Source organism: Balearica regulorum, chromosome 4, assembly GCF_011004875.1.
Source record: "Balearica regulorum gibbericeps isolate bBalReg1 chromosome 4, bBalReg1.pri, whole genome shotgun sequence".
NCBI classification, from domain to species: Eukaryota; Metazoa; Chordata; class Aves; order Gruiformes; family Gruidae; genus Balearica; species Balearica regulorum.
This window is the reverse complement of record NC_046187.1, coordinates 25,958,145-25,972,720: the sequence shown is the minus strand read 5'-3', so window position 1 is coordinate 25,972,720 and position 14,576 is coordinate 25,958,145. Positions and strand designations below refer to the sequence as shown.

The window sequence follows — 14,576 nt, the reverse complement described above, 5'->3', positions numbered from 1 at the left end:
AATCTTCAAGTCTAAAGCTGCTGTCTCCACAGGAGCATCTGATATAATATACTTACTCTTTTCATCTTTAGACCTTTACTGATCCTTTTTTTCCAGCAAGCACTCCTTCTTTACAGACAAAAGGATGAAAACAAGTTCTCCTGAATAGTTTTTCCAAACATCTCTTACTCATTGTCTTTTATATGTAAACTCTCCTAACCACTATGTTCTCTCCTTATATTAGCTCACTCCCTATTATCCAATATGTAACTGCTTTTATGTCTAACTATTTTTTTGTCAATCAGTTCTTAATTTCCTTTCATTTTTTGAAGACAAAAAATGACAGACACTGCTTCTAAGTTGAGGAATTTCACAAGTTATATACAACAGAATCTCTTTAAAAGAAATACAAGGATATCAAGCCATGCTGAAATGCAGTATTCAATAAACACTTATAACTGCTCGCAATTAAAAAAACCATTCATTACCACTTGCTTTTTTAAACTACTGATGGCTTTTCAAACAGCTTCTTTTGTTTTTTAAAAACTGTCTGCAAGATGAATTATCTTTCCAACACAGACTGTGCCAAGGTGGCTTTCTAGGTGCAGACAATTCCTTCTTCGTGCTTCCATGAAATTTACAATTAATTTTCAAGTAGAACAGACACTTACCTCCTAGCTATTGTTTTAATTTCACTACATTACCTATATAGTTGTTGAAGACTGAACTACAGAACATTATTCCTTAGGGTTCTCCAACTCCTGTCCTGCACTGAATGACATTATCTTCTGTTCAGTAAGGAATTCCCCTGAAAACCCTAACTCTCTGAATACCATAACTTCCATTTTCTGAGGAGTCCCTAGTTTGTACTGTTCCTCTTCATTTTCTCTCACTGTCAAAATAGCTCCTGTAACAGTATGATTTTAATCACCTAAAGGGTAGGTCTTTACAAAATAACACTGGAAAGATTACTACTTCTTTTTACAACTTTGCACGATCAACTGAGTCTTAGCTTGGATATTACACAGAACTTTTTGTGTGTGTGCACAACTTTTTTTTCTCCTGCCTGATTCTTTATCCACTTATTTTGTTCCTAGTTTACTTGCAGAGCTGTGGTTCTTATTTATCTAAAATAAAGCTTTTGAAAGAAACAGGTGGATATTTCTACAGTGTCATTCTAATTCTATTACAATTTTACCATTTGAAAAAGTGTATTTATATATCCAGAGATAATTATACTTCTCTTAAGAAAAAAAAAAAGAAAAAAAAAAAGAAAAAACAATACTTACCTTGAATAACATGAGAATTATCCTTCAGAAAGAAGTTATACAAATACTTTGGGATAAAAGCAGACATGCAGGCATATGCCAGAGCTGAAAGAATTAGAAAAACGTATTCAACTATGGAGGTACAAACATAAGTACACTTAAAAAAATTCATTATTAAGCAGATAATAAGCAGAAATACTTAAATCAATCTATACGCAAAAATGATTGTAAAACACACAAAAAAGGGCACATTCCTCATTAAAGAATTTTTAAAGCTCCTAAAAAAGTCTCCTTCTGTCACTGAGTAATCAATATTTTATACTTCTCAGTGACAAAGTAATGAGAAGATGTTTGGAAAGCCATGGTGATGTTTGTATCAAAAAAGGAAGGTCCTTGGATGAGTAAAATTTCAGAAGACAGTTTCAGACAATGGCATTGTTGCAGTCTTCTGAGTTTTCTCCTATAGAACTTAGACTCAGTTTATGCCCCATCAGACTCGCCTCTTGTCTCTTACTTCAGCTCAGAAAAAACACTGAGTGAAATATAATCAATAATACTGTCAAAAAGATGGGTAAAACCATCATAAATTTCTCAACTGCTCCTCACATACATAACAAATAGAGATTACAGGGTAAAAACATTAAGTGTTTATGCTCTTGATTAATTCCTGGGAACTCGGCTGAGAGACAATCTATTATAATACAATTCTTAGCCATGATGCTAGACCACAGATATAAAAAAGAAATATGGGTTTGTCATCAATTGTTCAAAGACAAATATAATTTTGGAAGGTTCTAAGCAAAACATCAGATTTATACAAATATGACATAGCATCATGTTATAAATGAGTTCTGTGTTACAACTTTTCTAGTGTTGAAACCACTTTTTAAATATCTGAGCCAAACATGTACAATTAAGTTCATAAACCAGAACACAAGATTTTATATAATTCACTACTATTATATTTTGCTTTAATGGGAAGGAAACCAGGTTCTACAATCAAACTGTATAGGAACATGCCCAAGAGAAAGAAAAATCTGTTGAAATATTTAAATTAGTATGCACAGCAGGCATAATAGGAGGCATTGCCCTAAGAAACTCATTTTCCCACACACAGACCTTATATTAAGCAAGCCAGGTGCAAGAGAATAGAAGATTGGACTAGACCTATTCTGAACAAATCACATTCTAAGCAGATAAAGGCCACATATCCAAAACTGGTCTGATAAGCTTTTAGGCATTAAAACCATCATCAGCTTTTCTGAATAAAGCTAGTCTGACAGGTTAACAGGTTAAGAAATAATGCATTCACATTAAACAAGGCTGAACTACAGCTTCACTGAGAAAGACAAGTACTAGAGAAGCATTTCTTACTTTTCTATAATCAAGGTTATTTGTGCTTTTTATTATAGTACTTGGCAATAAACACACACAGGGTTTGAACCCCTGCTTGAAGAGCAGTACAGTACATACACTTTTCAAAAACCAACCATTTCTTTTGACCTGTTGCAATAAAAGCTTTAAAATTCCTTTGTAGCTACAGGAAGTTTCCATCTATAAGCAAGTGCACCCACATCTGTCTACAACTAGATACAGATGACAGACTGTTCCCCCTTCAGCCTCAGCAGAAAAACATACTCACCTTCATTGTTAAAATTCAAGTACAGAAACGGTGCACAAAGAGAGTCAAGACCTAAAAGAGAGAAGAGCCATGAAGAAACACCATAAGGAGCTCATTTATTGTGATGTACAAGATAAATTCATTAATTTACCATGAAAATTTGCATACTTGATACTGATTATAATTCTGCAATGTCAGGCTTCACATGTAATACTGAGAACAACTGTGAAATCAATGCATGAAAACAGAGGGGATTTCAAATTGTTGAACTATAATGCTGAATTGATTATTCTGCCAAGGCTCCCAAGAAATGCACTTTACCATCCCAAGAACTTGCTCAGTAACTTCTGCAGTTTTATGTTGGAACTGAACAGTAGGCAACAGACTGTTTTTTTGGTTGGGGTTTTTTCTCTCTCTCTTTTTTTTTTGTGGGGTTTTTTTTTTTCCTTCCCCCAAAAATAAAGCGACTGAACTTAAGGAGAGTAAATAAATAAGAGCGGGGCAATTTTGCGTTAAAAATAAAATACTAATTATTAGATTCCTAATTTGCAATAACCCACAGATTCGTTGTTCAAAAGAAACAGAAATGAAAGCAAAGTTTACATTGTTGGGAAGAAAAGGGGAAGGTATTTTTAAGTCAGTCATAGCTTTCCAGTTAAGTATCTCTTGTTGCCAATTAGTCAAACTCACCTTGCCAGTACACCAAATCAGGATGGGAAACAACCCAGGCCTTCAATACACGTCTAAACTTTGCATGACCCTCTGGTGATGACAGCAATTCATCATACTGATGGCAACGAGGAATATCAACTTCAATCTGCACCACAGCCAAGCATATAATATAAAAAGAAATCAGGATAAGTGGGGTAGTACTACAGCAATCTTGCAACACTAGAGGTGGAAGTCAGCCAAAGAATGTAGGTCAGACCACCATCATAAACACAGTCTGCTTCCTCCATCACTCTCAAAAGCAACACTGAAAAGGGACAGGGGACTAACAGCCCTGTCAAAAGATTAAAAATAGAGATTTCTTTTTTTTTTTCCTTTCCAGATTTATATTTTTAAAAGGGTTCTAACCCTTGAAAAAGGCAGAAAGCAGATTATAGGTTTTTTTCTGACCCAACTTTTGGACACATTTCAGGCGCTAATATCACTTTCTCTAAAGGATCACCAAATCAGAGTTCTCAAAACGTTGAACCCAATTTGATGGAAAATATTTCTTCACCCAGCTGAAAGGAACAGCTGTTGCTTGTGATGTCTTTATGTCTGGAGAACCAAATTGCTCAAGAACCCATTTCTGTGAAGCATAGCTCACCTTACATGATCTCAGGATACTAAGCACTATCTGGTACAAGGTCCAACAGGCACAACAAACATTCAATAAAAACAAGACTTCTACCAATACATCAGTAATATTGTTCACTACACTTTGCTGCTGCTGTAGAAACAGTGATTCTGAAGTAAAAGAGGATTTCACTTTCCAGGTTGTAACATAATTTGAGTTAAACTACTTGTTCCTATTGGTTTTGCAAGACTCTTGCAACAGCGTGAATAAGGTTAGAGGACAGGGGCATCCCTTCAAGTATTATCAGCCACATCTGCTGTAACAGGCAAATGACTGGTGAAAAAGATCTTTGCATTACTTCAAGTGACAGAATTTGATAACGCTGGAAGTCTTACTTGTCTGTCTGTAGGAATTGGTGTGTCTTTATCAATGGCATCATATTTTGCTTGTATGGCACCCTAAATGTGGAAGAAAAATACTTGAATTTAGAAAGCCCTTACTAACATAAATGTATATTACAATGTACATGCTGATATACAGAAGATGACTGTTTTTCTTGGATGCTTTAGTTAGCAACTTGTTTTTCCTGAAAATTTTTTCCAGAGTACAGAAAATTCTAACAGCTGAATTTTAACAAAATGATCTTTATTCTGTTATAATTCAGGAGATATAGACCTTTCTGTGACCTCCTTGGTATGATCTTCATTGATTTTCAGTTGTTTATGCAGAAAGTTACATACCTGATAGTTTTCCATTTTCAAGTTAAGAAATGCTCTCAATTTAAATTCAGTGCTTACCTCAGCCACTGGCAAATGGCTTTCAGCATCATCTCTGTAAAGGCACTGAATCCAGTGCCTGTTAATTAATATTGATATTACCAATATACACTTCTCTTAAGTAGCCTCTCCTTGCATGAATCCCAAGACAGGCATGCTAACAAGTTCATCTTAAAGTTATGGGACAGGGAAACACTACCAGCATTGTACAGATGGTAAGCTGGTGAAGCACGAGAACTGACTCATCTCCCAAGACCCAGGCTACAATCCTGACCAGCAGTTAGTTGTTCCTTACCTTTACAGCTTTTTTTGGGGTCATATTATATAGCACTCAGCATATCACATCCTAAGCTAAACATCCTAAATAACCTGGGATGTGTTATTTACAAGAACCTTTTTGCTGCACTACTGCAGTTTGCAAGCAGGGTAGACGAAAGAGCCGGGTATTCAAGCAATGTCTGTGAGGAGTCCTCATTTCTGGGACATTCCTTTCTAGTCCTTTGTCCAAAAGGGTTAAATTTAATTTATTTATTCTCCAGTCTTTGGAGGAAGTGCATTGATTGGTAGGTGAGAAAAATACATCTGACATGTTTCATCCTGTTTTGCCCAACTATTGCCGACTGGAGCAGAAGGATTCAAACTACATTTGTCAAAAATATTAAAAATCAAAGTAAAAAACCCCTATTAACTACCAATTGTATTTAAACAATCTAGCTGTATGGGTAGCATTTTTCCATTCCATCATCAAAATTAAAGGCAGTCAAGTTTACATACATTTTCTGAAATCAGATAATGTTAAAGACAAGAAGCAAGTTTGTCTGAACATTGCCTTTGTTCACACAATTTCATAACTAACTTTGTTTGAAATACCAGTAATTCTACCTGCCAAGTCTTCAAATTCATTCCAGCTTCCCTGTGGATCCCATTCCCTCCCCAGTCAGTACTGCAACTTCTGCAAATACACTCCCATTACCCTTACCTCAACACCCAACAGGGCAGCCCAGGTTATGCCTCTCAGAAGAGGAGGGATGTCAACCCTGGCTTCTTTCCAAATTTGGTTTTTCTTATATGGATAGGCCTACAAAGAGAAGGGATTAACAGCAAAAAATGTTACCATGTAACTGAAACAATTGAAATCCCAATCCTGGGACAGTCTTTACCCCAAAGGACAAATGCTGTCAGCCTGAACGGTGAATGCAAGTTTTACAACAAGTAAATTTCATTCCTAACTGGAAGGTCTGGATGGAGGACTACTGTTTGATGTTAAAATACTCACTCCTCATAAATGTATTCATGGGCTGGTTTACTGGTTCTATAAATTTACTAATCCAAATTTTTATTAAAAGATTTTTTTTCTTCATTATATGTTTCTCTTCATACTATGTATCCAACTTTGTTTTATTAAACATTTCTAGTTTACACCTTCCTAAGTAGTGCACTCGATGATGCACATCAGCTCTCCCTCATTCTTAAGCAAGAATGCATCCCTCTGCATACATCTAAATTAGGGACTAGTATTTTTCCCCCTCAGTATAAAACCCGTATTTCTAACATGGCACTGCTACAGTAAAGACTGGTATTGTTTTCAAGTACCTTCCTGCTTGGAAATGCAGAAATGTTACAGACATATTTATACCTACAAAAGCTTAGTCTACTACGAAATAAAGAATGCAGAAGTACTTTCTGCCGTACATAACAGGTATTAGCAGCAGTTCTATTTTCATGTGCATACTTTAAATCTACTTTTATAATCATGACTACTGAAAAGACCTAATTCTCTTTTTTTCTTTTTTTTTCCCCCCCTCCTTTTCCTAATCATCTTATACTTCTGTAGGGTTTTCTTCCCCCTTTCCCACTGTGGTGTCTTGTATCTCTGCTTCCTTTTTCAATTACTTGGTCATTTAAAAATCCTCTAATTAACAGACCAAATCCAATTATCCAGCATCAGAAAAATTCCATACCTTCAACAGCCTGTCAAACAGGACAATTCTGTTTAGCTGGTACTCTGTGTCCCTCTCCCGGATGATCAGAGGAAGACTAGCAGCTGCAGACAGCTCATTACTACTATTCGAATGAGGTAAAGTTGACTGGCTGGAAAAAGCATTAGGATAGTAGTAGTGAACAGCAAGAAATACAAATCATTGTATATGGAAAAAAAAAAAAAAAAAGAATATCCTGTGATGCATTTCTGAGTCAGAAACAGGTATAAATAGGTAATTTTGAATATTCAACACACTTGATTTCCAGAACAGAACCACAGGCTACAATCCTCAGTTTGGTATCAGGGCCCTAAGCCCACCAGTGCGGAGCGCTTATCAGCTCTTGTTGACTTTAAGAGCCAAACAAGGACAGTTAGGTTTGCTTCTGGAAGACAGTTATGTCTAGCTGTGCAGTGTGCCACTCAAATGAAACTAATAACAACTCAAAATTCAGCCTCTTATACACGTACTAACTTAGACACACACTTACTCATCTTCAAGCAATGGATAAAATGCTTCCCCACCAACATCTTTCAGTCTCTGAAATGAAGAATAAAAATAATTCGTTATCAGAACGCTGCTCAGAATTCAAGCGGAAATAGTTAGTGGAAAAAAACTTTTGCTAATACAAGCTTTTTGAGTTGATGGAAGTTCTTCTGCCTGAAGATAACACTCATCTCATTCGTAAACCTATTTCCACACAAAAAATAGCTTCCATGAGCCACGGATTAATAGATCAATAGTATTACATAGCTCTTTTTCTTTTCCTGATTTTTCCACATGGACTTCCTATCCAAGTAGCTGCAAAGCAACCACACAACTTGGTTTTATGCTTTTAATCAGTTTAAGAGTTATGCAAATTTGAGATCCTTTTAGTAGCAGCATCTGAAAGCTGCACAGAAATACAGACACTCTCTGGAAAGGTGACAGACAAGCATGCCTGGACTTTTGCCTAAAGTTTTCAGACATCTTTGGTGCATTGTGATTAATGTTTAATACCACCCTCCCTGCAGTGCTCTGTTTTGCAGTTCAATCCCTAACTTAAAGGCATACAGCACACAGCCTGTTCCTCCTGGGACTGACAGAACAGTTCATTCTCAGTTCATTCAGTACCAATTCTCTTTTGATTATAAGCATAGTGCTCTGCTCTAAGGAAGGTGTTTGAAGAATTGCATAAGTTCAAAAATTTATTTCAACTAACATTGCAAGGTTCAGGTTTATATCCTCTCCAAAATAAAACTTCAGTATACACTTATTTGCTGCTGTATTTATAGAAGTAGGCAGCAATATCCAAAATTACAGATTAAAAAGTTTTAAAAATGTCTTAAATGCTGCCCTTTTGTAGGAACAACAGTAGGAGGTGCAGTGCGTATTACCTTTCAAATAGCTGCTACATATTCTTTACCTCCTCCCACTAACCAAGCCAACAAAATAACCCAGTTCTTTGGTCTGTTTTCATGCATTTGTGTGAAGAAATGCAAAGTTCTACTGAAGGAATATGTTTACACAGCATTTGCCACATTGCCCCCAAAATTCAGGTAATGGTGGCAGAGATCAAGACTTCAGGAGTCACCTTCCTTTCCGTATTAACCCCTGTAAACATATGGGAAGGTTTTTTATAAAAACTGTGACAGAACTGCATTTGCTACTATAAAAATCAAGCTGCAAACAGTGCAACATGAATTTCTAGTTCTACAGCAATAAAGCACTACATGTGCAAGGACGTGAACAATTACAACATTTCAGTGGCACAGGCAGTAAATCCTGTAACTGATCATTACGCCAGGCAAAATATGTTGATTTTTCCACTGAAGATGGAAGAAAACTGCATTTCTGCATTTTGGCAAAATGGTTTGAAATGATCTTTTGAACTAGTTGTTTAAAATCTATATATTCCAAAGATTAGTAATTAACTACTAGAAACTTGGTATCCAACTTTAAGTATAAAGCCCTTAAGGAGCTGCAACTGAATTGAGTTGATCTTTCTTTTGAATATTGAGAGCCACCTAGAGACAGAAATTAAAGAATGCAAGAAGACACTCACTGCCCAATTACTTTAGCAATCATGGAGAATAACAGGTACTACAGAACTACACCAGAACAAAGCAGGTAACAAAAATAAGGAAAGGGAGGAACACAGGAAAGAGATGGAGAAACAGAAGATAAATCAAATTTAGTAAGCTTTTGCAGACAAAGCAATTTAATAGCATAAATCTGAATCTGACTCGGATGCCAAGAAGCATTCTCTTGAAATCAGTAACATTGTCACTTGTAGGAACCACAGTAGGAGCTGCTGTTCTATATTCCCTTTAAACAGACGTTTCTGCAGTGAAGACATACGAACAAGCACACAATATTCTTCTTACATTTCGGAGCTGGCAGAGAGACAAAGTCACAGTTGTGTCATCTAGGAGGGAACTTCTATCTCGTCCTTGCCCAAAGCTCTCACCATCTTCTAATAAAAAGCTTCAAAAGGGAGAAAAAAAAAAATCAGGTCATTTTATAACATAAGACTTGAGTTAGAAAAAAATAGAAAATTCTTACATCAATCGGTTTCCTCTTTAAAACAAAATACTAGCTCTTAGAAGTATACTATATTGACTAGGCATGGCATGAAACCTGCTATCAAGGGAATGTACAATCACCTTAAATTATTCAAAGAATTTTTGCTGTTAAAAGACACATTTCAGATTTTCTATAACTTTGGTTTGCACACAAAGAAAGAGTAATGAGATATGGGATTAATATTCCCTTTTGTTCCTTGACCTGGCACAGACCAGGACTGCCATTTATTGTGAAAAGCAAAAATAAACCATTATTGCCATATGAAAGCTATTTCCCACCATGACCAGGGAAAAAAAAAAAAGCGCAAAAGTTTCAAACAGACCTTTTTTGTTGCAGTCCATCTAAGGATACAAATACATCCAAGAAAGAGTATATATAAATTGTCTATTTGGCGATATTTTTAAAGCAGACAACACAAAATTGACTTCCAGAAATTAAGCTAACATTCTCAGAATCACTTAGAAGGTGGAGTTCGATTGCATTTTTGAAATTAACACCTCGTCTTCAAAATAGTATGACAAAAAATGTTTTCCCCTCACAATTCAAAAGCACATGTGTTCACCTATGGATACAGAAACAGGCAATCCCTCAAAATTTCACACTAATTTTGCCACCAAAATATCACTTAAAATCTAGCCTCACCTTCCCCCCCCCCAAGATATTGCACTTTGGCTGTACACTGACTTCATGTGTTTTTAAAACCCAGAACCAGCAAACTGAACTATATGGACACATAATTATGCTTATTACGATCAGACTGTAGGATCAGAGCATGAATATACTACTTAAAACTGCAACGTGTGCAGCAGTAAAATAAAAGTTGTAACAACTAAAATGCTGTTACAGAATTACAAGTCATAAAACTAAGCATTTTTTAAAAAAAAAAGCAATCAGCTGATCTGCTGAATAATTGGGATGACCATTCAGCACTGCTGCTCTGTGAAAGGAAATTCAGAATGTGAGAATTTGCTACAGAACATATTAAATTAAATTACAACTACTAATATGCTGTTGAAGCACAGTGAGACATTTTTAGTAAGACTTAATGCTATTGGAAAGCGTGCTAAATTTAGGGACTTCCAAATTCAGTATTTAGCACTTTACCTACATTTCTTCAAATTTCAGAAAGCGATACGAAGTGCAGGTAAGTGACAGATAGAAGGCATTCAAATAATGCCTTAAATTTGGTAAGAGGGGATGTGACATGATTTCCTGCTGTTAAAGAATGCTATTTTCAATATTTTTCACACATACAGGTCTGAAGCTAAAAATCAAACCAAAACGTTCTCTCAGAATCACTGGCCTTCTCCATCCATCCTCCTTTCTCTTAAAGTGCTTCTCCTTCCTTACTTGGGAAGTGTGCAGACAGGTGGCTTTGATCGAATGATTTCCTTGTTGACAAGTTCTTTCTCCAAGTCTCCTCCAGCCAAACACCAGAGATAATAAACCTCTTCAATTGATCTTTCTGCTAGGTAATCACCATCTTCGTCTATTAGGACAAACCACATAAAAATGAGTTATAGCTTTTTAGGCAGCTTGTATTTCTTCCTACCACTCTAAACACATATTGTTGAAAAAAAAATAAAAAATAATAATTTCTCATGCTTGAAAGATCCTAGACCTTAATGTGGAGTTAGAGGAAAAGTGATCTTCCCTTTGCAAGTGCCCTTTAGGAAGATTTAAAGAAAGAGCAGATGGGCAGAATCCAGAAAAAAGCAAGTATTTCCACAGTGTGCCTCGGTGCCAGGAAATAGAACCAATCCAATAAATACATTGAAGTGTGGACTTTTGCTTCCTGTGTGTCTTTTTAAAAAAAAACAAAAACCAACCACCAAACGCCCAAGCACTGTTTTGCACACAACACAGCACTAAGAGTAAAAATAAGAAACTAGTGATTCATACTGAGTAGTTCTAATCTTCCCTTCACATACCATACCCATACTAACAAGGTATAAAATCTTAGTCTCCAAAAATTGTATGAGATTTTCTACGCATGTAGAAATCTCTGAGTTCATCAGAAAAAATTAATGAGAACTTAAGAGTGGTAACACTTTCAGTATACTGTAGTTTTAAACTTAGAAATGTTGTCTTTTATTCTAGAATGTGACTTCTTTCACAAGGATTTAGTTTTCCAATATTTCGAAAGTTCATCTCATGCTATGATCCAGCAGAATCCAATTAGCAATTCACAACACAATTTAGTGAAAAAAACTACCTTGTACATGCACATGTCCAAATTCTAAAGGCAAAAGATAATATTGATATTCCAAGCTGGACTTGAATACTAATGATAACCATTTTTCCCTGAGATTGAAGCACAAAATCAAGATGCTCTCCTTTGACTTGCACACATCCCTCAAAACACATTCATGTCTCTGCCCATAACCCCCAAAACACGCTCATGTCTCTGCCCATTAAACAACTTATTACACGAATGTAGTATTGTAACATTTAATAGTTTCTCTCCAAAAAGGTATTCAAAGAAAATGTGAAAACGTTTTATTTTCCTTCCCCCTCCAATGACATTTATCCCACTACCTGCTTTTACCTTTACATAATTGACTTATGTCTTCAGGAAGCGTTAAATTAGCACACCTTGGAGAAGATGAGAACAGACCAGCAGGTTTGTGGAAGGGAGGATATACTGAGGATACTTCACTGAACAAACTGTCACGCAGCAATTCCTCTGGAGTTGGCCTTGAATTGAGAAAAAGAGAACAAAACGCTAAGAGTAAAGTCCTTTCAGAAATGTTACATTTCAATAAGAAATGTCCCCAGTAACAAATATTAGCAAGTTATTTTAAATTATATTGGATTTCAGAAATTTTAATGGCAAAACTGTCTACCAATTTTGTTCAATTTATGATGCATAACACACCATGCAGTCTGTTTACAGCCCAAGTTCAGATCTCACCTTCATTTAACATACATAGCAACTATTTTATTAATTCTTCTAAGCAGAGATGGAAAAATGCAAATGCAAAGCCTTCAGTAAAGAACAAAGGCATACTTCACTTTTCAGAGGAAAGCTGTGTTGGACTGACAGAATGCAAAAGTACTTGGAAAGAAGAGGCTTGAAGAAAGCAGCCCTAATTCTGGCTATAACAGAGCTATAGAAACCACCACCAACTTCCAGACATGGAATCAGTAAAAGCTGTGAACTTATAACTACAAATGCCTGAACAGTTTTCCCCCAAAATACTCAGATTCAACCTTAAGGTTTTGCAGACTTGATTTCCACACCCCACACCCAATTCTTTTCCTTTAAACACTGAAAAGCAAACAACCCAAGAATTTTTTTATAGGTAGCACAAATCATCAGTATTCCAAAAAAGGTTCAGCAACAGGTCTTCTAATTTCACAGTATTCCAACAGAGTTTAATAGGCATTTGGACTCAATACTTGCCTCTTAGAAGGCTGGAATGTAAGGCATTTCTTCAGCAGAGCTATGATATTTTCAGAAAGGTCCTGGAACATAAGAAAAATATGAACGAGGTCTGTTTATTTCTGTCTTAATTCACCAAGCCACTTAGCTCATACTTAACTTTTAACATACAGGCTATTCCTTTGAGGGCACTTCACACCTACACATATGAGGTTAGTTGTTTCAGACCAAAATGCTGGGGAAGTAATTCTTCTCTCCCCCAACCCTGCATTTGTTTTTGGGGTGGGGCACGGGGGGAAATCTGAAAAATTTGCAGTGTGTGCAGCTTTTTATTTTTATTTTTTAATTGAGATATTCTGTACCCAGCTTGAAACAATGCAGTACCTGGGAATTCCCTTCTGCTAATAATCAGAATCTTTTTACACAATGTCTCAAAATAAACAGATGCTAAAATTAGTGATTAATTTGGAGTGTGGGGAGGTGTTGCACTGTATAAATGTACACTATCAGAATGTGTAAAGTGGACCAGATAGAAAACTAAATTTCTAGGAGAAAAATACTTAAGCCCTAACATTTTAAAGAAAATTTACAGCTTATTAAACTATTCAGAGAGCCCTAACATTTACTGAGATTGGCAGTAATTTTAGGAAATAATGAATATTACCAGTACCGGCTATTTGAAAGTATCTTAGATATGTAGTTTAGACTTCAAAATTTCTCCTCATACTGCAATATATCAAGTGACCAAATAAGTTAAAAAAATTAAAATATGTGAAATACTATGCCACAACAGTTGCAACAACAGATAAGACAGCATGGAAGAGCAAACTAGTTCCACAGACCTTAATAATATCAAGGCAACCATGTTCTTCAGCCAATACAGTTACAATATCATCTACACAGCCTTTGAAAAACAAACAGAACAATAAAAAGTTAAAGATTATGAAAAAACAGGATATCCGATAAAATGCCACCCCCATAAAAAGCACTTAACTTTGGCTTTATATTGACATTGCCACATCACCTGAAAGTGAATTCTCAAAATCTGAAATGAAAATTATCACCCATGCAGACAGAAAATTGAAGCTTAAGAAAGTTCAGTAGCACATCTAATTTAACAGTGAAATCTTTATGCAGACTTAGTAAACCCAGAGTGTCACACTCCACCAAATAAATTAAAACATTCTTTCCACTTATAACAAAAAAAAACAAAACAAAACCAAAAACACCAAAACAAAACAACTGAAAGAACTTAAAAATACCTGCATATAGAAGCTCAAAGTAATTTTCACGTTGTTGCTACTTGCAGATAATACAGGCAGTATTTTATAACTTGTTTTCAGCACATTATTGAGAAAATAATTCCCAAGTCAGGACATGAAGGTTTCTCAGTGGATAAAGGTTACCAATAACTTGCATTCAACTTGAACAGGACTGAAATGCTTCAGGAAACTTTGCTAAGAAATCACTTACTAAAACAGTAAGAGTTTCAGCACCCAAGCACTAACTGCTGAATGAAAAAGATAGTTCTACTGACAGTAACTAACTTTAACAGTATTACTGTTTGCACTGGATCATAATAGCTTAGAGATAAAGCTTCAAATTGCAAACTCATGCCCTTCCCCTCCCTATGGTTTATACATAAACCCCACAAGAAATCAAGTTTTAAAAAGCCCTAAAATAGTCCCACTTCCAGACTCATTTGCATTAAGCAAAAA

General features: G+C 35.7%; 1 protein-coding gene across 1 annotated transcript in view; it reads right to left on the bottom strand.

Moving 5' to 3' along the window:
* The window catches only part of TBCK (TBC1 domain containing kinase), a 114,999-nt gene that overhangs the window by 63,122 nt on the left and 37,301 nt on the right, over positions 1-14,576 (bottom strand). Inside the window, exons 8-19 of the mRNA XM_075751493.1 lie at positions 13,701-13,762; positions 12,880-12,941; positions 12,022-12,170; positions 10,824-10,962; positions 9,275-9,374; positions 7,399-7,448; positions 6,891-7,020; positions 5,909-6,007; positions 4,549-4,611; positions 3,559-3,685; positions 2,890-2,940; positions 1,269-1,352 (exon numbers count right to left, since the gene is read on the bottom strand). Of these exons, the coding sequence (XP_075607608.1) occupies positions 1,269-1,352; positions 2,890-2,940; positions 3,559-3,685; positions 4,549-4,611; positions 5,909-6,007; positions 6,891-7,020; positions 7,399-7,448; positions 9,275-9,374; positions 10,824-10,962; positions 12,022-12,170; positions 12,880-12,941; positions 13,701-13,762 (1,116 nt within the window). The remainder of the gene's footprint in view (positions 1-1,268; positions 1,353-2,889; positions 2,941-3,558; positions 3,686-4,548; positions 4,612-5,908; positions 6,008-6,890; positions 7,021-7,398; positions 7,449-9,274; positions 9,375-10,823; positions 10,963-12,021; positions 12,171-12,879; positions 12,942-13,700; positions 13,763-14,576) is intronic.